The following is a 27,869-nucleotide window of genomic DNA, read 5'->3' as shown; positions in this document are numbered from 1 at the left end:
TTGGCAACTTTGCACAGGAGGATCTGCGGTGAAACCAGAGCCCCTCCAAAGGCAGCAGTGGGAAAGCTGGGCTGATGCGGGGCGAATTTATTTCAGCAAATTTAATTTTATCAGCAAATTTATTTCAACCCTCAGCAGCGACCGCTTCTCCTTGCCCCACGTCGCTTGGGCGAGTGGGAAGCCGCAGAGGCCGGTGCCGAAACCAGCCCCACAGTGAGGAGCTGGGGGCACGGGGTGCCTGCTGCTGCTCCCCCAAAACTTCTATTTTACTTTATTTTACCTTATTTTACCTTATTTTATTTTACCTTATTTTATTTTATTTTACTGTTTTATTTTACTTTATTTTACTATTTTATTTTACCTTATTTCACCTTATTTTACCTTATTTTATTTTATTTTACTGTTTTATTTTACTTCATTTTACTATTTTATTTTACCTTATTTCACCTTATTTTACTTTATTTTATTTTATTTTACTATATTTTACTTTATTTTACTTTATTATCCACCTGTCAGTTAGGGCAACGGTTCGGAGCTGGCACCGCGCCTTCCCGCCCCTCCACCCTCGCCCCGCCCCTCACCTCCCCTCGCCCCGCCCCTCGCCCCTCATCGCCCCGCCCCTCCTCCCGAGCGGGCTGCCCGGGCGCGACCAAGTGCCGCGAGGGGCAGAGGGGGGAGGAGCGCGGCCCTTGTAACGTGAGAGCCGCAGAGCTCCCATCCTCCCTCCTCCCCCCCCCCCCCCCCCAACCGGACTTACCACTTCGCCGCCCGTCCGGCGCTAGGGAGACTTGGGACGGAACGTACCATCGGCGCGGCGGGGGAGGGGGAGCCGGGCAGGCGGCGTGACTCGGAGCGGGTAGCGTTCAACCAGCACACCGCCGGCTAAACTCCCGCTGCTTTATTAAAGCTCTGTGAGCTGATCGCGACCGCTTCACGTCCCCTCCTCCCTGCCTCAAAGCGCGGGGCAGCCCCCTCTCCTTCCTCTCCCCCCCCCCGTCGGGCCGGGGATGGTCCGTCCCGCGGGCGCGGGGCGCCCTAAGGGGCGGGGGCGGGCTGGGGCCCTCCTGCCAGCGGCGCCGCCGCCATGTCGGTGGCCTTCGCGGCCCCCCGGCAGCGGGGCAAGGGCGAGATCACGCCGGCGGCCATCCAGAAGGTGAGCGGGGGGCGGGGAGCTCCGCGCGAGGCGGCCGTAACGGCTCCCGGCGGGGCGTGCGGGCGTCAGCGAGGGGCGTGCGGGGAGCGGCGCCCGCCGGGGGAGGCCTGCGCCCGGCAGCGGTCGGTGCGGAGGGGACGGCTCGGTCGCAGCTGGGTGGAGCGCTCCTCGCAGCCCCCTGGGGGTGCAGCTGCGTCCCTTCGCCTTTGCTCTGCTCCCGGCCCTCTTCTTTCTGCTTCTCCCCCCCGCGCAGAGGTCCGGCTTGCTCGGCAGCCGCGCGGAGTGCCAGCCCCAAGCTGGCAGCTGGAAGGTCTGCCTGCGCCTGCCGCCCTGCTCCGGGGGCCTTCTGGGGAGAGCCTCGGTTCGAGCTCTTCCTCACGAGTGCGCTCCGCGTCAGGCTGCGGTGTAAAAGATATTACCCCCTTTACCGCCATTTGTTTCTAGTGAAAACGGGTACAATGTTTTTCTTACACAACTCGATGTTGGCACGTGTGAAGGGATCTGCGAAGCGTGTTGGTGTAGGACTGGGTTCGTGGTCCTCTCAAGAGCGTGCAAGTATACCTCTGCCTAACTGCTGGAGTTCAGAAACTCGGGATATTGCAGTCCCGTCTGCCTTTCCTGCTTGAGGACAGTGTTTCCAGGTCCAGCAATTTCAGGCAGGAGCAGTTGCTCACTGATTATTCCGGTCTGCTGTGGTGAATCGCTGGTTTGAATTTAGGAAGTCTTGGCTGGTTGGCTTATTCTTACCTGGGTGTAAGTCCTGAGTGGGCTGCGTAAGGTTTCTGACCTTCTTCATAGTAAGGGTGGATTAGCTGAAAGAAAAAAAAAAAGTGTCAGGCCTTACTTCTTTTTTTTCATAGGACTTGTGTAGGTTGGATTCCAAGGGAAGTGGAGGTAATGGAGTCATGAGCCTTTTGGCTAATGTCTTGAAGATGATTACACCCTGTTAGTTTTGTAAAACTCACTAGCTGGGTAGGGGAAAGAGATCTGAACGATCTTTCCACTGAGAGGAAGCAAAGGAAAAAAAAATCAATGTAAAATTTTCCATTTCATAGTAATTTTTCCCCTTTAGCTGAGTAGACATGGGTAACTTGTCTGATAGCTCAGGTTAGCCGTGGTTCTACTGCCTCTTGTCTTTTTGTAGGAAACCGGGAGATCTGCAATTTCCATGGTTTTAGGACTTTTTTTTTGGCCAGAGAAGTAATTCACATATGTTTACGTTCCTGGATACTTCTGTAGTCTTATGTGTCTATTGTGGCAGTTAAGCTGTGTTTTATAAGGATTCTGTACAAGAGATTCGTAATGTTCCAGTGCATTTCCTTGAAACAAGTTCTGTGGCAAGCTCAGTTCCTATCAATAACCATTTCAATGCCTTTTATAACTAAATTTATGGACAGCTGTGGGCTTTGGAGGGGGGAAACCCAACGTGGGGCATACACTTTTAAGAAAATTTCTTGGTAGAGGTTAAATGAAGAAACTGAGAACTTCTTATGAACTTCTTGTAGATCAAGCACAGGTAATTGAATGGGGAACTTGACAAATGTAACAGTCACTTAAAACCCTTAAACTGTAAGCTCTAAAACTAAGGGGGAAGGTTAACAGTGTGTTGTATAAGTAATTGGTTAAAGTGGAGCTTTCTGGAATGCTAACTTTTTTTTCTTAATTGAAAAAAAAAAAAGCTCTGAGAAGAGGAGCAAGGCTCAAATTTATCTTCAGTTTCCCATGAAGAATGTTAAACTTAATTCACACTTCTTTATCGTTTCAGATGTTGGATGAAAATAACCACCTTATTCAGTGCATAATGGACTATCAGAACAAAGGAAAGACATCTGAATGCTCTCAGTAAGATATTAATCCAAATCCTGTGGACAGGATAAATTCGCATCTAGATCACAGTTGTTGATTTGTTTAGCTCATGTTGAAGGAAAACTGTGCTGGGAGGAATAGAAGAGTATTGCTGCAGATACTGCACTTTATTTTTTTGCTGTATGACTATCGCTTCTGTCAATTAAATGTTGCAAACTGATTACTGCACGTTGATAGTATGATGATGCTTATGAAAACAGGGGCTGTATAACTGAGATAATCTCCTGTATCATAATTAAGCTTTGGGAAGGAGGTACTCTTGCCTAAGAACAAACAAGACTTATCTTAAAAGTCTGGCTTGCTAAAATATCCCCTGCAGATCTGTTGTCTAGTGGGGTTTCTGTAGAGTGATCAGGGAGACAGCTGCGGAAGGAGGGAATTATTTTCCCATTACTCGGACAAATGTTCCATCATGTGATGACAGGCGGAGTATCACAGTATGGCTCTTGAGGCCCTTTGTAAGAGAACTGGTAGTCTGGGGGGAAGATGGGGTCGTACGTGGTAGGTATTTTGGCTTTAAGGGAATGCTTTTGTTGATATGAGTAGGATGTAGCACAGTTACTATATTAAGCCGCATGCAAGCGTGTAGCTACATATTTGTACTCTGTTCGTGCTTTCAGAGCTATTCTTGTGACTGTGGGCTAGATGTTGATTCTCTGGAATGTGGTTTGGTAGCAAAAAAAATAAAAAATAAAAATTCCACAGCAAACCTCCAAAGCTCAGGGTCCTGATGAAGTGTTTGCACTGTTCTTGGTCGTGATTCATATTAATGTGATACCTTGCATGTGGGGACAGAGTAAAAGAAGGTCCCTTTCCCTAGTGTTTCTGATTGAGATTACACCAAACAGCCACACTTATACTCTAGCTGTCTCCTGGAGACTTAGTTTGAGGCAGGAAGTGAAACAGTTGAGAACAGTATCGCCATGTTTTAGACTTGCACTAGCAAGACAGGAGCTGTAGAGAACAAGCACAGATTTGGCAGAAAATCTGGGAAAGGTGGGGCAACAGGGAAGTGCAGGGCAAGGGTGTAGATTCCTCATAATGGTACCCTTATAAATCTCTTTAATTTTGCTTTACATAAGTAGCTTTCTTGACATGCGTAGAGTTGAAGTAAATGAAGTAACGTTGTCTTCCTGACTTAATGCCTTTTTTGCTTTGGTTTTTTTTTGGTAGGTACCAGCAGATGCTGCATACGAACTTGGTTTACCTAGCCACTATAGCTGACTCCAACCAGAACATGCAGTCTCTACTACCAGCAGTAAGTACAAAATGCTGTAAAACTGAGTGAAGAGATTTTACTTGGGATACTGGGGTGGGTAAGAAAAGGAATTTGAGGTACTGATCAAACATTTAGCCTGCAGTTGACTGTACAGTGAATACAAGCTGCAGTGTCTCTTCGTGCCATGTTTGGAGTCTGATGTTCTCACTGCTTTGGTCGAGCTCACAATCTGACTGGTTTAGCTGAAGACTGATGGTCTGGGATTAAACATGCAAAGACTAGCTAATAAGGCAAGCCAGACAACCTGTGTGTACTGCACTTTCTCACCTGGGAGTTTTCCTTGTGTCTCTCTTTGTCACCTCGCATAACAGTACTGTTTTTCCCCCCTGCTACTTCAGGGAAAGGTTGGGAGTTTGGGGGATTTTTCACTCTTGTTTTTTGCTGAAGTATCATGCATTCTTCAGCTTCCATGGAGCGAGGTGGTTGGGTGAACGTCTGTTTGCAGAATTTTAGGGAAGTCTCTTAAATTCTTTTTCTTAAATTCTTTGTTTCTCTCCTTTATCTGAAAGTCACCTTTTTATGGTAGATAGTGATAATATGTAAGAAATAAGGTCATGCAGACTTACCTTGAGAACCTGCATAGCTTTACAAACAAAATGTTTGCTGGATTTGCCTTTTGTTTAATCTACAATTTTTCTGAATCTGTATTTCTGAACTTGTATTTCATAACATATCACCAATTTTCCCCTCCTTTCCATTGTTTATGGAATGGTAAGGAAAGATAACAACAAACATGAAAATAGCTTGCTATCTTTTTGTGTGTGTGTGTGTTAATCAGAAAGCTTGGGGAGTTCATTGTGAGTAACATGAGGAAGTTCTTTGTTTTTTTGGTAATAAGACTTTTCTTGAATTAATATAGTCTTGATTCATTTCTGTAATATGAAGCTAAAAAGAATGTCTATAAAACAGCCATTCCTAGATACTAGTTCTCACCAACTGAAATTGAATTACTTTTTCTTTGGTCTCTGGAGGAGTGTTCTCCAATCATTGCTACTAGCGAAGCATCTTTTCAAGTTGGTACCTAGAGGACTATAGAAACCAGTGCTTCATTACGTCCAACCTGTTGTGCCTGCAGAGGCTTCTCTTTTTATAAATCCAAGCTTGTAGCTGTGGGGGAAGGGAAAGAAACCTTTAAGAGGGTTGTGCATTACTCAGCTAATATGTTTTTTGGAGGCTTAATTCATATCCTGGTTCTGATGACAACTGGAAATGAATTTGACCTTATTGTAGTCCCTGGTGCACAGCCCTGTTCTCACAGTTGAATGTGGTGACATTCTCTTAAGAAAAAAATGAAGATAGGGCCGGGAAAGACTCTTGCAGATCAGGACTGAAATACATTTCTGATCTTGAATGTGAGGTATATTCTATACTAGCGACAGAATAGTTTTTTTCTTCTTCGGATTACTGGGTGGGTGATACAAATGCAGCTTCCTAGTTTTCCTTCTAAGATAAAATACAAAATGAAATTTAGATGTTCAGTCTCACTGAAGTGTAAAGGCACTGACCTACCAAGTCAAATCTTTGAAAATCTGCCTGAGATGTAGTAACTTAATCAGTTAAGTGTGACTTCTAGCTGAGGTATTTGGAAAATCATTCTTTACAGTTGCTATCTTCCCAATGAATTTTAGCCAGAGAAATTTGGGATAACGCAAGCTACTGCTTTTCTCAATATAGGAAACTTCTTCAGACTTGCTTCATTCGTTATCCACTTCAGACCTGAGGAAGGTTAAGCTGACTCTGAAGTCACTTGGCACATGCTTCTGTGCCAGCAGTTGAACAGTCTTACTAAATTCAAGGGTTGTGGCTGGCAACAGTGAAATGTGGAGCAAGATGCTGGGTGTGGAAACACCTATTTTTTTAATAGTAGAATACATAAACTTTACGTGGGAAGCTACTGCAATGGTAGTAACAAGAGGGCTGGAGTCTGGATAACTTCTAAAGTTGACAGTATCCAGTCTATTCATACCTGGAAGATTGTTCTCCAGTAAAATATACTTCTTGTTGTTTAGATTTTATCTTGTTTTCATTTTAATCAAATAAATACACAAATAAATACACAATAAATAAAACACTCTCAGGAATTTACAAAACTTAAATATTGCTTTCTGTAAAATATTTTGTGTGACAAAACTAAATTGAAAACAGGATGCTGCCGTTAAGATAGCATTTTCACTGAGCAAAATACCTAAATGGTCAGGTTCATGGAGATTTTTAATAATTGGGTCCGAGTCATTTTGGCTTATAACTTAATTTTATCCTCTCACAGTAGTCCTTAGACTTAACAGTTCATATTTTGGGGGGAAGATGTTTGTACTGTGCTCTTTTTCACACTTTTTGTCTGTTATTCAAGGTAGATGTTGCTTCCTTCCTGTCTTTTGTGTTGGACACATGTTGGATCTTAAAAATTTTAAAAAGGCAGCTTCTGTGCCCCTGGTCCATGTGTGTCAGAATGCACTATTGTAATCAGGCGACTGTACATCCTTTCCAAAGTGAGTTTGATATTGCCTGTGGGAAACAAGATAAGTCTTAAACTAATCAAAAGTGTAGTGAACCAACTGTGTTGTGCAGAGAAATGCTTTGATGAAGGGCTTGGAGGTGAGGAAGAGGTGAAACTGAAGTAAGCGTTGCAGGCTGTGGGTGAACAGATCTAGAAAGGCTCGCAGCTCCAATGTCACAACAAAGTTCTTGTTGTCTTTGTATGCACTGTAAATGTTGAATATTATATTTAGACTCGTGATAAGAGGCCTTGACATCAGAAGACAAAGGAAATGTGAAGTTCATCTCCTTGAGCTGACCAGTCTCAGCAGTGTGAACAGCACCGTTGCTAAGGGTAGGGCTGTTTTGGCCTGTCTTCTGAACAGGATGGGAGCAGTGGCGAAGTCTGCAGTTGATGCAACTTTCGGTGCCTCTTAATGAGTTATGACATGTTTTCTTGGACAGCAGTGGAAAGTCTATTTACTGTCACCATATAGGGTCAGCTTCCTGAAAAGGGTTTGTATAATTGAGGAACTCAACACATGGGTTTGATTTGCATTTGTCTGGTTTTAAGGGAGGCAACAGCAAAATACCAGTCTCCTTGAATTGTAGAGAACAAAGATGCAGTTAAAGGTGGTTACTGGGACTTCCAAGACCAACCCCCAAAAAAGTAGTGTGCGTAGAAGCAGTATGCACGCATAGCACATGTGTGTTCCTAACTATGTGGGATCTCAAACTGCAAAGCAGGCATCTTGTCCTCCCCAACTTTTAATTCTTAAGCTTTCCTGAGAGAAAGCTTTACTGATGGTAAAAACTTATTGCCAACTATTGAATGAAAACAACCTTATTTCCTCAGGCCTTCTATCTTCCCCATGCAGCTTCTTTTTACCAAGTATTTATAAGAAAAGAACTCATGGCTGTCAGGTTACTGGAACAAACAGAGGGAAGTTTTTGTACTGCACATGAATGTGTTCTTTTTGGCATTTTTACAACGGGCAAATACGGAAGCTAGCAGGAATTACATGATGGGGAAGGTTTTTTCTTCTTAAACACAGAAAAACTTACTCTTCAGACTTTCTCATGCAATGCCGCTTGCCTTCTGCCAGTATGTGGGGCACTTGATTTCAGTGTGTATTTCAAGAATGATGAAGATTAAAGGGTTATGATTATTATTCACTTCTATAACATACTAACGATCTCATAAAAAGTGCCAATTTATTCCACCAGCAAGCTAAATTCTGTATGTGAAGAGACTTGTAAGAAAACTCATTGAGTTTCAGAAAGATGTATGCATTAATTAAATTATTTTTCTTTTTAATAACCTTTCCAATATTATGAAACTAAAGTTACTGAAGTGGCTTTTCTTGAGAATTTTCTTTAAGTACAACTTTTTATAGGACTTGTGTCATCCCTTCATCTATATTCCTCACAGTCTAGTCTCCGTCTTGTCACAGAGTCCATGTCATTATAGTTACAAAACACTTATAATATACAATGGTGATGGGTGTTTATAAAAACCAAATGTCTACAAAAAATGAAATATTGGTTACTTCCAAAGAACCTGATTCAAGAGGTAAAAATCATTACATCATCTTAAAAGTACTTTAGTACTTTTCAAATGGGCACTGTTCAGTCTGTGCTTCTAATGTACTTGTGACATGATTAGCTTATAGAAACAATTTTGTGTCTTAGGAACTGAAGAATGTGCTTTACTTTTTTTAGTCCTTCATTCTGAATATAAAATTGTTTAAAATATGCTAATTGGGAAAAAAAGACAGCACCAGCAAATCCAACTATGACTCAGTTCCAATAACGTAATAATAAAATTTGCAAATACCTCATTCTTACCCAGCATGAGGAATCCTAAATTAATGAAGTGCATGTCTGATTGCATACTATTACATAGTAAATGCTTGATAAAGTCAGGTCTCTGTGATACTACAGTGGAAAATCCGTTAGTGGTATCTTCTTTCCTTATGATCACAGTTGGCATCAGTCTTTGAACCTCTGGCTTAATTCTTTATATAGTGAAGAGTAGGGTAAGTGTTGATAACATTATTTTTAAAACAGATGGAGAAAGCAGTATGGTATACTGTTCTGGATTAGCCTTTCAGGATACAAGTCCATGCCAAAGTCAAGTTCAAATGTAAACTAACTGCTAAAGAATGGCGTAAAAGAAAGTTTGAATGTTTCCTGCCATAAGGCAAGTGAGCTCTTAGTCAGAAGTGGAATGTGAATTTTGAAGAATAATTGCTCTGATTAAAGGTTAGATAAACAGTTTTCAAAACCTATTAATTTCTAGAACACTTTATGAAAGGCAAACACTCAATAGGAGGTGATGACAGGAGCACAAAACAAGCTAATGTTCCTGAGAAGAGGAGGAATGGTGTTGGCATTCATATCCACCATGTTATGCAGGTATACTCCAAGGAGGATTTCTGTCACTGTCAGCAATTGTGCTCTTTAAAACAAGAAATTTGGATACTTCATTTTAATGTGGAGCTTCATGTTAGAGTAACTTCGACAAAAGAGCAATTTTCCAGCTGTTCTTTGAATGAGAGGCAAGTGGAGCAGCTCTGGGATAGGTAAAAGAAATTAAGCTTTGTGTACCTGTACTGTTACTAGAACTTATCAAGCTAATGCAAATCCTTAAATGATAAAAGGTAACCTGTTTGTCTGCAGTCTCTCCAAAGAATATTATTTCTTACATTAGATCTTCCTTCAATTCTTTTTTCACTCTTTTTTTGTTTGCTATGTTTTGTGCATGAGAGTCATAAGGCGTAAGGCTCCATCAGTAACACTGTCTCTAGTACACAGTTATTCCTTAGCAACAAAGAGCCTGAGAAACGTAGGACATCTATGTTCATTTTGCAGTACCACAATTCTAATAATTTAACATTAACACTGTTTTTGAGTGATCTCAGAGTCTAAACACTTCTAATGAAATGGTAAAGAAGATTTTTACTGAAGTTGTATGGTTCTGTTAGAGATGAGATGTAATTATTTCTGTCAGTAGACTAGTTCTTAGGTATGACTAATCACCAGTCCTAAAAGCAGTACATCATGGTGGAGCTGTTTAAGTCCTTACAGAGAGGTATAGTGTGTCTGTATCAATTAATTCTTTGCTCTATGCGCAGCACATGATCTGCTGTATCTGTTTCCTTTGCTTGAGGCTTCGGGTGCTATTTGAATTGACCTCTGGATGAGCACTGATTGCTTCCACGTTCATCTTATGTAAAAATGTGGTTATGGCATATTAACCAAATGAACTAGTTTTACAAATAACTAGTCAGATTTTATTTATTTACTTATTTTAAGCAGAGCATGGAAAAAGGCATCTGTCACCACGAAATGGAGAAACTTCCCTTTACTAGAAGGAGATCTTGTAAAACTGTCAATAATACGAGTTTTTTAGAAAACTTAAAGGCAAAACAACTAAATTTCCTTTTAATATAGGGTTTGCGAGTTGCTACTTACCTAGTCTTTTGCTGAGTCTTTGTCACAGCACTAGTACGTACGTTGCTTTGTGTCTTTTGGGGCTAGTAGAGTCATCCTGCTTTAGCGAAAGTGAATTAGATATGATGCATTTTAAAAAGAATTTTCAGATTGCGGACCCTCAGGTTACCCATGTGTGTTGTAATCTTGTAATAAAAATTGCTTTTCCAGGTTGATTGTTTTGCTCCAGAGAGGCTTTTAAATGTTGGAAAGAAGTTTGGCTGTTTGACAGATTTTCCCATTGCCTTCCCCTGGTTAAGCTGACATAACCAGTGCTGTTCTCTCATCAGCTGCAGTTCTGCTGTTTGATGTTTCACTATTGCTGTACAACGAACCAATCTGGAGAATCAGCCCAGGTTGATTGGGGGAAAGGTGGATATTCTCAGTCTGGGTTGGTTCAGGTTAACTGCAGGGCTATTTAAATGGCTCTGTTGGTAAGACTGAAAGGGAAACGGTGAGCAGCTGCAGGGAGCTGCTTAAGCCAGCACTTCGACTAAAAGAAATTCTTACCAGAACGTGGGATTTTGAGATGTTACCATGTAAGGGGTGAATTCATAGACTGCTAGTGTACTGCACGTGAAACAGGAGGATAACTCCAACTTCTGTAAGCTACTTTGCCTATATTGCTAATCAAGTGTGTCCACATGGGGAGCTAGTGCACTGTACGCAAGGAACTATTTATGTTGCCTGCTAACTTCTGAAGCTGTTTTAGAAATCACTAAAAGCAAACAGCCAATTTGATTAAGGATTATGCTCCAAAATGTAATTCTTCTGTACTTGAAGATGTGATTTGCTTCTCTCCAGTACAGTGTCTGTACAGTACGTGTCTGTTTCAGCCTTAGACAGTTTGCCGAGAGCGGTACCAGGCACTCTGGTGGCATCAGTGCCGTTTGTACAGATACCAGTCCTTTTGACTGTACCATGTTGCTGTTTCCCCAATGAAATGTACCTCAGCTTCTGCAGGATTCTTTGTGCCTTAATTGAGTTTGCTTAAGGCCTTCTGGCTGGAATAGAGGTGGAATTCTTCTCCGAGGTTATTGAATGCAAGCAAAACCTGTAAATATTGGACCAGATATTAAAGCATCTTAAAAGCCAAAGAGGCAGGATATAAATGGCTGTGGAATAGAAAGCTCCTGCTTTTGAAGGCTGATACAAACTGTGTTTTATGGAGCTATAGAGGATCTTTAATTTGTCTAGTTCCTATAGCTGAGGGTTTCCCGACCTAATGCCCACAGTTAACTTATTCCTAGTCTCTCACAACGAAATCTGAATGTGTACCAGATCATTTAACTTGATTTAAATAATTCCTAGTTGTGTTGAGAGTTAAGAATTCTGTGTGATTACTTTAAGTAAGAGAAGAGCTATTGCTATGGAGACAATAAGTAATTTAGGGTTAAATTTTTCTATTTCTTAAAATGGTGTTAAGGAATATTTGTACAGTGAGATACTTTCGTGAAGTCATTTGTACAGTTTGAAACAACTAAGGATTCCAGTTTGCTCTTTGAGTAAAATGCTTAATTACTATGTCACAAAATACTGTAACATTTTGTTCAGATATCAAGTCAAGATTTTTTTCTGATTATTGAAGATAGCGATGTAAATCAAGACCTAGGAACTGGTTGTCACTGTAAAATCAGAATTCTTTACTGCCGGTGTCACAACTGATACTTCCGATAATGATAGCATAAATTACATTTGTAATTAACATAGGCACATTAATTGGTAGACACCATTGTAAATGTTTTCACACAGAAATCCCTTCTCCCTGAGTATTACTGAGAATTTATATAGGTGGTTCATTTTTTTTCATTTAAGATGCTCTCAGTACAAGGTACCCTGCACCTGGTAAAGAAGAGTCACAACCCAATTACGTATATCTTGGTGCTTTCAAATCTCAGAAGTGTATCCCTTTATGATCTTATTTCCCACTCTGACACCTCAGTAAGTGCTCTGCAGGTGCCATCACCATCTATCGACAGGGTGCTGTTCTCTGAGACTGGGACAGGTGCTGTGATATTAGCAATGTGATATTCGCAGGGCAAGATACCTTATGGGATGGGATATTTTGCTTTGTAGAACAAGGTATTTGAGAACTGAAAATAAAAATGACCAAATAAATTCTGAGTTAGGGCTTCTCTTAGAAAGATTAGAAGGCTTTTATGCTTGCACTGCATGTAGTTTTTAATTGTTATGCTAAGACAATTTCAAGAAAATTGTATTTGTGGTAGTCTAAGTATCTTTTGTTATATGTATTGATTAGCGGTACTTTGTTTTAGTGTGCTGAACAATATTTCTTGTATTTTACATTTTTACTGCTTTAAGAATGTTGACTACTGAGTTGGTATTCCGCCTCAGTTTCTATAACAATAAATTTTCCATAAACAAATCTTTCAACCTGCTATCGATGGTGAGAAGAATCTGATAATTTGACAGAGGGCAGGGAAGAGATGATAGATAAAAGTTCCAGATGTACAGTTCCGCTATAATAGATTTTTATTGTTTGCTGTCTTGCATTTGATCTATTTTATAGGTTATTCTTACAAGTTTATGATTTCAAATAACTTTTGGGATTTGTAGGATTTTGCTGAAAATTGTCAGTTAAAATCTAATGTTTATTTTTCTTGTCTCAGTTTTTTTATTAATTTATAATTGCAGGCAAATTTCATTCTTTATCTAGTTTGGCTTACCAGAATTAAGCAAAATAGTTTATTTTTTCAAGCTGATAAATTTTAAATGCTTGTAGCAGCAATAAATTGTAATCTGTGTGTTTGGGGAGGTGAGCCAAAAAGTAGTGTTTAGCAAGTGAAGCCATGTCTAACACTACCTTACTTCTAATTCTTTAATTTACTTTTTACTCATAGTAAAATATTTCAAATTTTGTACTTAATAACTGGAATAAAATTAGTAGAGATTTTAACTTTGATTCCTTTCTGTCACTTAGCCAGCAAAATAAGGGAAGTTGCCTTTCCTTTGGTTCTGTCAACCCACCTACATGTGGACGTAATCTCATCCGAATGACTGAGTCTATAGGATTCATGTTGGGTCACTTTGCTTTCACAAACTGTGTGGGTTTTCTTTCTTCCTTTCTAACTTTTTAAAAAATATTTGGCTTTTGAATATTATGTGGTCGTTTTGTACTTTAAAAGGTCTTCATTGTGCCTAGTGCATATTACAAAAGTTAAGGAAATTGATTGTCCCAGGTAAAGAACAAAAAAAAGGCTAAATGACCCAAGTTTATACTCTTTTAATTAAAGGTGATTTCAAAGACGTTTATTACCTCTAGAAGCATGGAATAACTATGAGAGAAACAGGGAAATTGCCATTTTAAAATATTTTCCCTTGTTTTCTTCTGGGTGTAGCCAGTAGAAAAATGCTCTGGTGGAATTTCACTGGGGAACAATTATATCAGCAGCAGACACTTCTTTTTAATTACTATTGGGTAATGATTGGTTTATGACCCTGACATAAAGGCTTATAACATGCTTAAAAATATTCTATATAATGTAACTCTGTTTCTATTGCATATATGTATGTGTAATTATCTCCAAATCCTATTTAAACCTTGCTCTCATGTCTTGTGTTGATGAATTCCTCAGGTTTATGTGATTTATATGGTGTCTTATATGTTTAATGTTATTCCTCAATTTATTGACTGTTCTCCTGGGGTTTTCTTTGTTGTTAAAGCATAAATTGGATGATCTACTTTTTGTGTGGATCATACATTAAATTGTATTTCTGTCATATCCTTTTACGTTCATTTCCTTTCTATGTTTAAAAAAAAATTGTCCTTTTTGACTTGTTTTGCGTAAAAGGCATTCAGAGTCTTTAATCACTGGTTGCCTGTCTTTGGAGTCCTTCTGCTTTTATAGTATCTTTTTGTGATTGCTTTCCCCAAACCAAACATAATACCACGGCATTTTATTTCTTGTGTTGTGTGCCTCACTGTTATATCAAGCGCTGCAGACTTGTAGCTTGGAGAACAGGGTTCACAGTCTGAGAGCCTTGTGATTCCCGGAATCAATCCTGCTGCTTAAAAAAAGGGTACAGTGTTTGCTACCTTCTAGTTTTCTTATGGGATAGTTTATATTAATTAAAGATCACATTTATTAGCAGCTTGGACCTTTTTTTTAACATTATTCTCAAGGCTCTCAAATGGATTTGCACAGGTTTTTTGGCCCTTTCCATATCCAGAAACTCCTTTTGCTAAATTATCTGGTAGTACCTTTTTGGGTGCTTTTATTACTCTCTCTGCTCTCAGTTCCCTGTGGTTTGAAGTCTTTTACAGGTTTTTGCACCTATTGGGATTTTAAAAATCCTTAATGGTTGTCGCTTGTTTTTTCCCTTGTCCTTGAGCGTTTGTTCTTTGAACACTTCTTGATCCCTGCAGCATCCATCTTAGTATTTTAACAATAGTTGACCTCAAGTTAGAATAGATTTCAGAGTAGGATTGTATCGTTTTTGTCTCAAATAACCTTTGGAGGTTTTTAGTCCATCTTTCTATGCGTAAGGGCGTGCATGTGTCTATGCAGTAGCACTTGCAGAATAACTAAAACCTAGCTATGAGCTAATTTTTTTCAGTACTTTATTTTTCATTATCAACATGTTGTATGAACATTAGATTTAGTTACGATTTATAATTGGAATCTTAAGAAGTTCATCTTATTTTTGACAAGTGCTAACAGGACATGCTAGCGTTCAGCTTGGATGCTTTTTTGGCTTTGATCTGTTTGCTAGTACTGGGCTGTTGTTACTCCCTGAGCTCCAGCTCCTCATGCAGCAACACCAAGTATTGGTTTTACTGGTATGCCAAACAATACTTTCTAAATAAAATCTAAGAAGTTTTTGTTTCCATTTGTTTCTCTGTATGTTGGTTTTACATATTTGTTAGATGCAAAGGTAGGATGATAGTGGACTTCTAAAGGTGAAGGGAAAACTTAGCTGATGTGGCCTTACTCATCCCTTCTGCTGCTCACTAGTGGAGGAAGATGAAGCAAAATGGAGCTGCATTTCACTTACACTGTTCACAGCTGCCTTTCACTTCTACCTTCTTCACCTTCTGCTGCTTCTATTATAGGTTGAGGAAGAAGCTTGCTTATGAAAGGTCATTCTCCTCATTGTGGAGGAGTGGAAGGAATTTAATAAGAGAAGTCATCTACTTGCATTTTTCTTCATCTCCTTCCTTCCTCCTTCTGAGAAAAAGCCTTTTACTAATTTCTTGAGGTATTTTTAAGACTAGTGCTGGGAAAATAATACCTGCTCGAGGTGTCTGGAGGAATGTTGAGAGAATAAACCAGTACTGCTCCCTCCTCCCCTCTCGCCAAGAAGTGAATACGTCTCTACTGCACATGTGTCTTAGAACCATCAAATATCCTGAGTCGGGAGGGACCCCAAGGACCATCGAGTCCAACTCCTGGCTCCACAAAGGACCACCCAAAAATTAGACCATGTGTCTGAGCATTGTCTGAACACTTGAGCTCCAGCAGGCTCAGTGCCATGACTGCTTCCTTCCCTGGGGAGCCTGTCCCAGTGCCCGACCACCTCTGGGTGCAGAACCTTTCCCTAACACCCAGCCTGACCCTCCCCTGTCCCAGCCCCATGCCGTTCCCTCGGGTCCTGTCGCTGTCCCCAGGGAGCAGAGCTCGGCGCCTGCCCCTCCTGCTTAGTACTCCTGCTGCACCCATGTTACACGTTGCTGTTAAGAGCCTTGTAATGAGGAGGGGTAGTGGTAAGGGGAGCTCCTCTAGACAAGAATGTAGTTCACCCCCTCTGTTCTTTCTATTAAGAGAATTTCTGAAAAATACACCCATCCCTGTCTCATAGGAAGGGCTTTTGCATGAATAGTTACGGCTTTTTACACAGGGTCCTCAAAAGCCAGAAACCCATGCTTTCTCTTTTACAGAGATTGTTTTTATTCCCCTGAAAGCGTTTGGCTAAGATTCGTGAGGAGACTACCGTGCTCTCGCAGGAGTTTTTAATAGGAAAATGAAGCTGGCTACTGGCCGTTCCTTTGCCTCCTTCTATTGCCGAGCATAGAACCTAATAGCGAATTCCCCCTTGTATTTGTTGTTTTTCTTGCTCTCCCTCTTTGAACTCTCAAGGTTATTCAGTTATTTTCCTCACAATTTCATTAGGAAATTTGCCAAAAACATCCTTTCTAGGCAGCTGTCTCTGGACCTTTGGAGGCCAGCACTAATGTGCTTCCAGTCTGTAGGGGGTGTTTGGCACAAAATTATGAACTAGGCCTTCGGTGCTTCAGGGGAGAGAGGAGAGATCTCAAACATTTTACCACACCCAGGTGCAAATTTCTGCTGGTCTACGAGCATTTAGAGGCTTTCATCTCTTGTTGTACCTGTTTTGTCCTGGTGCAAGGTCTGTTAACAGCAACAAATCGGTGATAGGAGAGGATTGTGACAGAGGAGTTATTTTTCTGTTGAACAAACGTTGCCTTGAAGGAAAGCTTTTGTGTGGGAGGGAGTAATTCTGGCGATCTTGAACTGTTCAGGTATAATTTTTTAATGAGGCATTGATCTGTGTTTTTTTAATTCTGAAGCAATGCTCGAAGGTGCTGTAGTGCTGTCTGCCTGTAATACCTCATGTAAAATTGATAGAAATATTAAATGTTTGGCGAAAATTAATACCGAGTTAAGCGTGTCGGGAGAAAGCCAGAACCGCTTTCCCGTGCCTCCTTTTCGTCCGCTGCCTAACAATATAGGCAACCAAGCGCCGTGCCATATGTACGTATAATATATTTGTCAGACTAACTGCTTCCCGTGTTTGACTAAACTGTCTCCTTTCAGCCACCCACACAGAATATGCCTATGGGTCCAGGAGGGATGAGTCAGAGCGGCCCTCCCCCGCCGCCGCGCTCTCACAACATGTCTTCAGACGGGCTGGTAGGTGGGGGCCCTCCTGCACCACACATGCAGAACCAGATGAACGGCCAGATGCCTGGTAAGTTTTTCTCCTCCAAGACATTAACACCAGCGTCGCTTAGCAACGGGAACGACATGGGGGCTCAGGGGATACTAGATTGTTGATGACAAAACTGCTTTGAATGCCCCCGAGTACGAGCTCTCTTAGAGTTTGTTAGCTACAGAGCTACGTGACCTGTATTCAGTGTTTATCAGGCTGCCCTTGGGCTTTGATGTAGCTGACACACAGCATTCCTCTGATGAACAGAACTGGCTAAATTTAGTCTGTTTGAAACCATGCAGTACAGCTGGCTTTAGAAGGCTTATTGGGGAAAGGTATTGGCCTGTGGCTGAGCGAATGCAAATCCTTCCATAAAAAGGTGATGTGAAATTGTCACGGCTAAATAATTAGATAATAAAATACATCTTAAAGCGTGAATTTTGGACGTGGGTAAATATTTAAAAATAAAAAGTAAAAAAGATTAGATCGCTTCTTTGCAGCAAGTCATACAGTTGCCGCTAATCCTCTGTGTTCTTTATTATTGAAGACACGTTGAATGGTAAGGGATTTGTAGAGAAATGGCCTCCAGATTATTGTTCTAGGTATAAATTTTGTCAGTTTTTATACCATCCTATTTTGCAATAAAAAGAAAAGTGCTTGAGAAGTCAAAAACAAAGCAGTGAAACAAGATGGTAAAATTCCACATCGTGCCTACTGGTACTGGCTTTGGAGTAACTACTCCCTCCAGCAATCAGATCAGAAAGAAGGGAGCCCTGGAAAAGCACGCTTCTTTATAGAGAGGCTGTTTTCCAGAATTTCCACTCATAAAGTCAAACTGCCTATTTCGTGTGAATTGGCTTTCAACTTAAAATTGCATTCACAGGATTCCTTTTGTTCAGGACTCCTTCATTTTTCTGTATGGAGGAACTTTTCATACAAAAGCTCTTCAGGGTATTGGTCCTTCCAGGGAAGGAATCTGTGGACAAAGGATCTTTGAAAATTCACCTCACAGTGGTCACAAGGATAAGCCCCACAATAATAAACACAGTAAACAACTATGCAAAACTTAAGCTAAAATTGTAGTGATTGCTGTAGTCTCTAATTTGTGTTCAAATTTTGATAAAACGAACCCGATAATGACAGCTTTTCTAAGAAGAGTAGCTTAATACAGTCCAGAGGTCTTGTGTAAGAAGCATAGTAAAAGATCTAGAGAAGATGTTAGTTTCATCATACGTGTTGGTCATGGTCTGCATTTGTAAGAAAGAGCAATATATACAACTCCCTAAGTAGGGCAGAGATACTCTGGTTGAGGAGTCCTCTATCCATCAAAGATCCATCAGCTCCCATGGAGAATAGCATTGCTTCTCACAAATCAGTCTCTTTGACCCTCTAGTGTAATCATATTATTGTTATTATAATGATCTTTTCCAAGGAGAAGGATTACTAAGTCACAATGTGAGCATAATGACTTCACTGCAGAGCCACAGGGGAGAAAAAGTCACTCCTTAAACATACATATTTTGTAATTAGGTAGAATAAGAAGAGAGTGCTTATGAAGATATGTGAAAGGTAAATAGGTTTGTTTGGGTATTCACCTAGACAGATACTTAAATAGGTTTTCCAACTAAGCTTTAATTTAGCCTTTCTTCCAACATATACTTTTTTCGAATATCTGTTCCTTCCCTTCTCTGTTTAAGGTTGTCTCTGAGGATGTGAAGATAAACAGCTTAGGATGAGGGCATCTTTAATATTGGGAAGGCATGCTAAAATCATTTTATAGTTACACTCTGGAGAAGGGGAAAGAGAATCATCTTGTTAAGTGGATAGCTGAATAATTTTTAAGTGTTTGTTAGCTTGCTTCTGTGTGAGGCTTTCTTTATTTCATGGACACACATTTGCAATTATTTATTCAATCTGTGCGTTTGCTTTCTCTTTATAGGGCACTTAGTGTAAAATCGCATAGACACTTTGTCATAGAAGCCAGATACAAAACTTTAAATATCTGAAAAGATGATCTGTCCAAAAGGAGTTAAGTCTCTAGTGTGTGAGTGAAGAGAATCCAGGGTCAATAACCGCAAGTTGACTAGCCTGGAAGAAGTAAAATGGGTGCTCTTAAAAATGCTAGCTAGGGATTTCTGGAAGGCTTTATCCAAGTAGGGGCTTCCACAGGCCTTAGTATTAGTGGAAGGGCTACAGAAGGGCTATAACTAGACAGCTTCTCTTCAGCTGATCAGAAGAGCTGTCCAGTAACACTCAGTGCATGAATTGCTAGAAAGTTCTGCCATAGACCTCTCCCTTTACATGAAGGGCAAAGAGTGATTTTTCTCAAGTTTGTGTTCTGGTTAATAGAATGCCTGAACTACTGTTGGGGCCCTTAACTGCACCCCATGACAGGTGAGTGTCTGTGTCCTCACGCTGGGGAAGACAGTCATGAAGAGCGTTTTTCAAGCTGTAGTGGAATTCAGTGTTATCTGTACCTGTGACAGATGATGGGTTTTACCTTTAAAAAACAAACAAACAAATCTTGTTTGAAGAGTTGCATTCACTGAATCTGTGTGATGTCAAGTGTAAGGGCGGTCTGGATTTGGAAGGAGATGATGAATAATGTCACAAATGCAAATGTTGTCACAATGTCGCAGATACAAACGTTGTTTCAAGTGCACGTAGGCTGACTTACAACTTAGTCTCAGGGCTAATATACTGGCCATTAGTGGTTGAAAGGAAAAAGGACTTCCTGTTACAGTTAGGTAAGATTCTTATTCCACTAACTTGAGGATAACACAGAATCTAATTAATACAGCATTTAAAGCAGTTACTTTAATGACAGTTCTGCACTTCATGTGTCATTCATATTCCATTCTTCATTTATATAAAAAGAGTAATTATTGTGTCCTTATGCAGAAGAACCTCCTGAAATATGTTGGCAAACCGTATTCAAAAGTTATTTGTCAGATATGTTCATACTATTTTTCATTTGCAAGTGGTTTTTTTTTTCCATACTATGGTATTAGCTTTACCTGTGTCCTTGTCTCTAGCTAACCACTAACAGACTTCCTGCTTTAGATGCCAGAACATACAGAAGTCTGATATTACCTCTGCCTGCTTGTTCTTATGAGTGCTTTCTCCTGTTTTGGTGCTACCCTAGCCATGAAGTGCAAACCAGCCCATTAGGGAAACTAGTTTGTGTGTTCAGCAACTTCTTTCTTGTGGTGCTTTGTATCTTCCCCATTTTGCTTCACATATTACTGGTTTTCAGAAACTTATTCCACTGTATGATTGGTGAGCTCTCTTAATACCTGTTATAGACAACTTTAAAAAACAAAAAACAACCAGAAAATCCCACTTCCAGACCCCAGCTTTCTGGTACTAAATCCCGTGTCTTCTTTCCTTTTCTTAAGAAGGAAACTGAGCGAGTAGTCTTCTCACAGTCCTGGTAATATAGTTGCTTGGCACCACAGTCTGGAGACTTCTTCACCTTAGTTTTGCTTCAGCACGTTAATGATCACATCGTTAGAGATGAGCTCATTTTTTTCTAATTGAACTGTCTCCCTATTCTTTCTATTACAGGTTTAGACAGTGTTAAATTGAAGCAGGGACAGTACTGGCAACTATACTTCTCTGTCATGGTCATAGTCCTATTCACTGTCTTTTTTCTTCCTGTATTTGTGAAGGATCCACCTCTGTACAATTCAGCAATCTCTGCTTACCTTGTTTTGCAGGAACAGTGAACTGCACGTATGATACCTTTATTGTCCTTTTCACTTTCCTCAATATAATAAGCTTATCTATTCATTTCAGTGAAGTGTCTTGAAAAGGTCAAGTGGCTAAACATATTCGTAAATGTATTTTCTTTCTTCATGTTGGCTTTTAGTAGCTGTGCTCCTTAATTTGTTACCTTCTGTCAATGTTACCTTCTTATTCCGTGTTTTTTTCTGTTTACAGAACAGTTGGTATTGCCTCTGTGACCTTGTGTACAACTTTTAGTCTAAGTCCTTATTTTTGCCTTCATTCTGTCCTAGATTAGCCCAGTTATTTCCTTAGCCAGGGCAGAACACAGGAGCTGTTTACATGTGAAGGCAGATGCTTTTTTTGCGTGTGGAGTTGCATAACCAGATCACTATCCTCCTGCAGCTCTACTGGAATAGTTTATTTTATGTTCTTTTAAATTTCCTGTATTCCTTAACTCTTTATTAATGAGAAAAGCCTGTGGCATGTTTGGCAACAATGGTGTCTTCTTGGTGAACTCTGTATGTGTCAACACTCGCCTTGTTTACAGTTGACCTCCTCTGTCACATACTCTAGTTGTGTGTCTTCATAAACTCTTGATGTGATGCTTGTCATACGCATAATCCTTGCCTTTCATTTACTTCTCTAACTTCTTGTATTTATATCTAGTCATACCTCTTACTAATTTTACTCCCAATAGCTGTTCACTTCTCCCAGGTGAAGTAATGAGAAAGCGGCTCAGATGGTATTGTAGCACAATGTAATGTTTGTACTTTTTTGAAATATCCATTAAGAGTAGATTTAGTTCAGAAAACAGTCCAGTTCCAACCTGGGTTTCAGGAAGAGGGGGAATAAACGGTAAAAGCATGTGGTTGGCCTTGTGGGTATACAAACAGGTTGTTCTTCTTTGTGAGCACGAGAAGTGAGCTGATAATTTGTAGGCTGTCCTTCCAGTCATCATCTTCAACCCTAATAATCTGTACATACAATTGCAGAATATTGACTGTAGTTTTTATGTTCAGTGTTAAATGTGACTATGACCCTTCTTGTTCTACATGTATTTGTACCATATCAATGTTAACACTGACTTTAGAAAAAATGTTAACTTTCAGAAGTGTCTAGTACACTTCATTTAAGCAGTAATGTTACAGTAGTTGTAACAGCTAAGCTGCAATAGAGCTACTGAGCTGGCTATTAAACTGATCTTGTGCTGTTCAGATTGAAATTCTGGGTGTCTTGTGTGAGTACTAAAAGGACTAGTTTTGCATATGATATGAATGTAAGATGAGCTGTATGATAATTTATACCTTTGTTTTAGTAGCTTCAGCTGCTCTGCAAAAGAAAGCGTATTGCATGGTAGAACTGCACTTTGTTGTTAATTATTTTGTAAAAGTTAAAAAGCTGGGGACATTGTGAGCAAACACTTCTTAGCTCTATTTTAAAATAATTGTCTTTAATAACTTCTGTTTAGTTTTGTGATTCAGTGTGACTATATTTGCTTGTTGTATAGAGCTTAATGTAGAAACTTTCCCCCTCTCCCCACTTTTCTTTCTGAAGGACCTAACCACATGCCTATGCAAGGACCTGGACCTAACCAACTCAATATGACGAACAGTTCCATGAACATGCCTTCAAGTAGCCATGGGTCGATGGGCGGCTATAATCACTCGGTGCCATCCTCGCAGAGTGTGCCCGTGCAGAATCAGATGACTATGAGCCAGGGGCAGCCGATGGGCAACTACGGTCCCAGACCAAACATGAACATGCAACCAAACCAAGGTAAATGAGGTGCTGGTTTGCTTCCACAAAAAAAATGTCTCAGTCAGAACTTTATTAATTGGTCTTTCTTGTAGATTTCCTTCTCTAAATGCACTTGCCCTGTGTTTGTTGGACTCTACATTTCTGTTCTCCACTGTGCCAGTGACTTTTTATTTGTTTGCAGACATTTAACTGTTTTCAGGTGTTGTGTGAGAATCTGCGGTTGCATCTGCTTTCAGGAGTTGTAAATTTGAACTACTGTTTATCTTCTCAGACTTTACGCTTCTAAGTGTGATTATTGCTCAAGCTGATAAAATACATCTCTGTACTCCTCAGTCTCTTGGGTGAATTGAGAAATTAGTCAGGTAGCCCTCAGATTTTTGTACCTAATTAATCTTTGTTCTTTGCTGCATGCTGTTTTAGCTTGGAATGTCTGTTAATCTTAAGAAATAAAATTCAGTTCCAGGACCAAATCTGCTACTCCCTACTGTTTTCAGTAGATGTCCTTGTGTATATAGTAAAATTCAAAACTAATTTTGTATCTAGGATATTTACATAGCACAAACAGATGATGTATCCTGTCGGCAGTCTGGTCCTTATTGAAGTGCAAGGACATCACAGAATTAAAATATTGTATTAGTCACAACAGACCAAATTATTAAATTGCGTCTATACTGTCTATTCTTATAAGTGTCCTTTACAAGTCAGCAAGCAGTATTTTCTGCTTAACTGTTAAATCTGTTTCTATGTTGAATCTGGACACACCACTCACTAGAACACACAGTGTAGAATTTTTATGCAAGGCTTCTGCTTATGGCAAAGTTTTGTTTTTGTTTTTCAGTCTGTATGAACTTATGCATACTTATTAGCTGAAGGGTATGTCTTGAGTCAAGGTTTTAGTCTTTTTTTTCTGATGCTGTAGAACATGGTGTTTCTCTTTTTTCAAGGCTATCTTTCTGGTCATGGGGGGGAACCTCTAGTGGCATAGTCTTGATAAGTCTTCTGTTGTCCACATAGTTAATGGCATTTTTCTTAAAATGTAATAGTAAAGGAAACAAAAGATAGGTACGTAGCAGAGGAAACCATTACAAATATAAATATTTTTGACTCTCTGAACTCACAAGTTATCTATGTGTTCCAGGCAATCCACAACAGAGTAATTTTGTAGGCATTGTAGGATGCTTTAGAAAAGCCCTGTGCATGTTCAGTTGAAACTTCTTGGTTGTAGAGAGCAATAAATATGTAGCAGTATGTGTGAGAGAGCCATCAATGAAGTTGCTCCACTGAAAACAACTTACTTTGTATGACTGGCTTACAATTTAGGACTCGTGATTATTCCATCTCGAAATAGTGTTCTTTACTCTTCCTCATAATATTCCCCTGCTGTATTTTCACTGCTCTGTCAAACTTGAAAATTGTTCATTAGAAATTAGAATTAGAAAGATGCTTGGAAGATTTCTGTTCTGAACAAATAATAGTTCCTGAAGTGGCCTTGGGGAATAAAGAATGAACTGGTATCTAACCAATTTATAGATTCAAGAACAAGAGTAAAATCTTTTGTAAGAGCAAGAGCTAGTACCATTGTCTGCACATAAGGTCATAGTAAGCTTTCACGTTGTCCTAATTTTGCCAAATTTTGACCTTTTAGGTTCGTATTTTCTTCATCTCAAATGTCTGCTTCAAGGTTGAATATTTTGTGGAAGCTTCACAGAAATGGAGAATCATTTTTGACAGCGGGGTGAAAAATTACATTCTTTAAGATATTTTAGTGTGGCACGAAAACATTAGTAAATAGAGCACTTGATAAGTAAATCATAGAATGGTTTGGGTTAGAAGGGACCTTTAAAGATCAGCTAATCCAGACCCATTGCATTAGAGCAAGGCTTTGAAGTTGGTCCATTATGCCAGTAAGGTGCTGTTTGCTTTTGTGGTTTCAATGAAAATATTGTCCGAAATTAGTCAACTTTCAACTGTCTGTTGGGGTAGGGGATGTCCTTCTAAAGATGTGCATGTTTGTTAGGTATTGGTAGTGAAGATTTTTGACCTAGGAGTATTGCAAGACAGGTTTACCTAATACCGTTCTGCCATTTTCTACTCCTTGCTCATTTCATTTGTTTTGAGATTCCTTAGCAAATTAGTGGAAATGTTTGTGTATCTTCCCTCTCCTGTGACTCTGAATGGCTGTTAAGTCTGTGGTAAGTCTGTCTGAGACCATGATAGATACAAGTAGGTGGCCAAGAATTCTTAATCAGTAGTGTGTGCTGCCATTCAGAATGAAACAGTTTTCTGAACTTCGGTATTTCTGTCAGGAAACATTTGTGAACCCCTAAGCATGCTTTGTTTCTTTGCCTTGTGAAGAGGTGATCCGTATTGAGAATGAGAGATTCTACTATTTCTGTCAGTTAATAACAGCACCAGCTTAATATAATGTTACGTATTCTGAAAGATAAGGTCTTAGCATCTCAAGTTGGCTGTTAGATGTTTTTCACCTTGATCTTTCCCTGCGTGGGTTCCCCGTCTGTAAAGGAGTGAGTTGGATGGCAAGGTTATAATGCCATCTGATTTCACGGGAGTGTTGTGAAAGCGTATTCACTGTGAAGATTTGGGCATTATACTTATAAGTACCATAAGAAAGCCCATGAGTAAATTAATAATTCTGTCCTCATAGCAGTGTTTGAATAGGCATGGCATCTCACGTTGAACAGTTAGGAAAAAAAAAAAAGTTGAATAGATTTTCAGTGAATAATATCTATTGTTACTGAATGAGGCCAGGACTTGTAGAAGAAAAGTGTTATTATGTAACAAAAGACACCATAACATGCAAAAAGGTTTGATCTAACTGCTGAGTGTTTTTAACATAACATTTTATGTTCAGCGTCTAGCAAAACATCTTATTGTATATACACTTCTTGAGGTAGATGCTATTGGTAGGAAAAACTAGAAAGTGCTAATTAAGGATTATAATGCATAGTAACAAAACCCATTGTTGAATTTACTTTTGGTCTACTCCATAGTCATTATTGATTTGTACTAGTCTATAAAATTCTAGCCAGAGAAGTGTCTTAAATGAGAAGCAAAGTTTTCACAGTATTGTTTGTATATAGTCAGCTTGCTTACAAGAAGAATTTCAGTCATTTTGGAATTAAGAAGCAGAATGTTTTAAGTGGAAGATTTTGTGGGCGACCCTCAACGAAAAAGCTACCGTAGCAGCCTGGAAAAGATAGGAAGCAGCAGGAGCTGATTGAATGTGGAAGAAGCTCTATTTTTATGGGTGCATTTCTTCTTTTGTATGGTAAGCTACTTAGGTTTAGTTGCATGAAATATTTTAATTCTTGCCACTATTTGACTTTTCAGATGGGAGGTGGAAGCCTAATTTTCTGGAACCTGAAACTTATATGGAAATCCCTCATATTTATACTGAACAGGCTTGTTTGTCCTTAGTGCACTTCCCAAATTTGTCAAAACTTCCCAAATTCGGCACTTCCCAAATTTGCTGGAATGATAAGAAGATCCAGTACCCAGCCTATCGTTACTTAAATCCTCATACCTTTTCTTCCCTATACACGTGTATACTTGACACTTGGCTGGAGCAAGGACAGGGTTTTCTTATTTACTAGGTGTAGGAGACTTTTTGAATTGAGCAGTTGAGGAGAATATTGTGCATTCTTAATCCAGACTTTAAATTTAAAACTTAACATTGAAGAGTTCGTTTTTCACCTGTTGCCTGACTTTCTTTATACGTTCACTTGCTTTGCAAGCATGACTTGGGTTTACATTGTTTTTCAAGTGCCTGATTAATGTCTACCAAAAATACTTGCACTCTTCACAGATCATACTGAATAAATTCATGGTATCTTTTTCTTCAGACTTTTATCCCAAGAATGATTCCAATATATTGACATGCGAAGGCAGCCTCCTCAATCTACAGAATCATTTGTAGGGCATATCTGGGTTTGTACTACCAAAGTTACAGCTGTTCATCGGCAGTACAACAGTCTGCCTCTGTACCTGCATATTCACCATGACAGCCCTACACAATATTTTCTTAAACTCATTTTGGATGCCATGCAAATCAGCTATTTATTCCCCCTGGAATAAACAGTTCTAGAAATTTGCTGGAGAATAATGGTTTCTGAAAGGAATTTTTACGATCAGCGAATGTTTTTTTTTTGAACTTCTCTGTGTGTTGTCTTATGATTTCTTCCAGACTTGGAGATGATTCCTGCTGAATACAGCTTGTTTTGACCTGATTGGAATTTCAAGAGCTATAATTTAAGTGGGATGTAAAAATGTGTGCTATAAATATTAGTAACTCTTAGATTACGAACTAATGATCTTAAGACTTTGACCTAAGCTTTGTGAAGGGGTTTTCTTGGTTACAGTTCTGTCATGTAAGCATTAAATACTGAATATAGGTAGTTTTATTGTAGGCTTTTTCAAAAGAAAAAGCAAATTCCAAGTTCCCTCACCCCTCAAAAGTCCATGCATAAAGGGGTTCTGTTGCATGAGCTGATGTAGACCATGTTCTTCTGCTAGGTATCTTCATAGTAGGAGAGGGCTGTTGAACCAAACTGGAAGGAGGCCAGGCATGCAGTTATTAACACAACACACAGTCTGATACAGGGTAGTGAATTCTCATTGTGGCTCTACAAAGCGTTAATGAAGTTCTAATTTAAAAAGCAAACAGAAAACCTCTACATTGCACCGTGGGGACCCAACACATTTTATCACATTGTATTGTGACTAATATTAATATTGTTAATTAACAAGCTTTCTTGAGATCTAGGAATATTATGGCAACAAGTTCTTATTTTTTTTCAAGGCTGCCTAATCTTTCTCAGTACCTCTAAACAGGAAATCAGTGAAATGGAATGATCTAAATTACCTACTTGTTCAGAAGATCAAAAAAGGAAATATATTTTAAGTGAAAAATAATTACAGTGTCTCAATTTAAACCGTTTTTTTTAACGTTAATATTGGCACACGGAAACTGTCATGCTGACGAATAGAAGCAGAACTAGATCATCTTAAGAGCGGCCAATATTTATCTTCAGAGGAAAATTAAGCTTAACGAAACTAAGGCCACTTCACTTCTCACTGAGAGATTCCACACAGGGGTTTAATGGGATTTAACTAACGCACTTTGAATTCATACCATTAATTAATTTGGCTTAACTTTCTCTTGTAACCCCACACAGAGAGGGC

The 27,869-nt window shown here is 39.6% G+C and overlaps 1 protein-coding gene and 1 long non-coding RNA gene across 4 annotated transcripts in view; both read left to right on the top strand.

Annotated features, from left to right (window-relative positions):
• The first annotated feature begins 675 nt into the window (after positions 1 to 675).
• SS18 (SS18 subunit of BAF chromatin remodeling complex) overlaps positions 676 to 27,869 on the top strand; it is a 38,968-nt gene continuing 11,774 nt past the window's right edge. For all 3 annotated transcript variants that reach the window (XM_080582840.1, XM_080582839.1, XM_080582838.1), the window contains exons 1-5: positions 676 to 1,153; positions 2,919 to 2,995; positions 4,193 to 4,277; positions 17,066 to 17,219; positions 22,464 to 22,685. In XM_080582840.1, the coding sequence (XP_080438966.1) occupies positions 1,085 to 1,153; positions 2,919 to 2,995; positions 4,193 to 4,277; positions 17,066 to 17,219; positions 22,464 to 22,685 (607 nt within the window). In that variant the 5' untranslated portion in view covers positions 676 to 1,084. The remainder of the gene's footprint in view (positions 1,154 to 2,918; positions 2,996 to 4,192; positions 4,278 to 17,065; positions 17,220 to 22,463; positions 22,686 to 27,869) is intronic.
• LOC308190977 lies at positions 4,284 to 16,483 on the top strand. Its single transcript, XR_013947602.1, has 2 exons — positions 4,284 to 9,358; positions 10,440 to 16,483. It is a non-coding gene; the product is annotated as an uncharacterized lncRNA (long non-coding RNA).

This window comes from Anser brachyrhynchus (genome assembly GCF_964034855.1).
Source record: "Anser brachyrhynchus genome assembly, chromosome: 2".
Classification (NCBI taxonomy): Eukaryota; Metazoa; Chordata; class Aves; order Anseriformes; family Anatidae; genus Anser; species Anser brachyrhynchus.
Note: the sequence above shows the minus strand (reverse complement) of the source record. Positions and strands in the feature narration are given on the sequence as shown.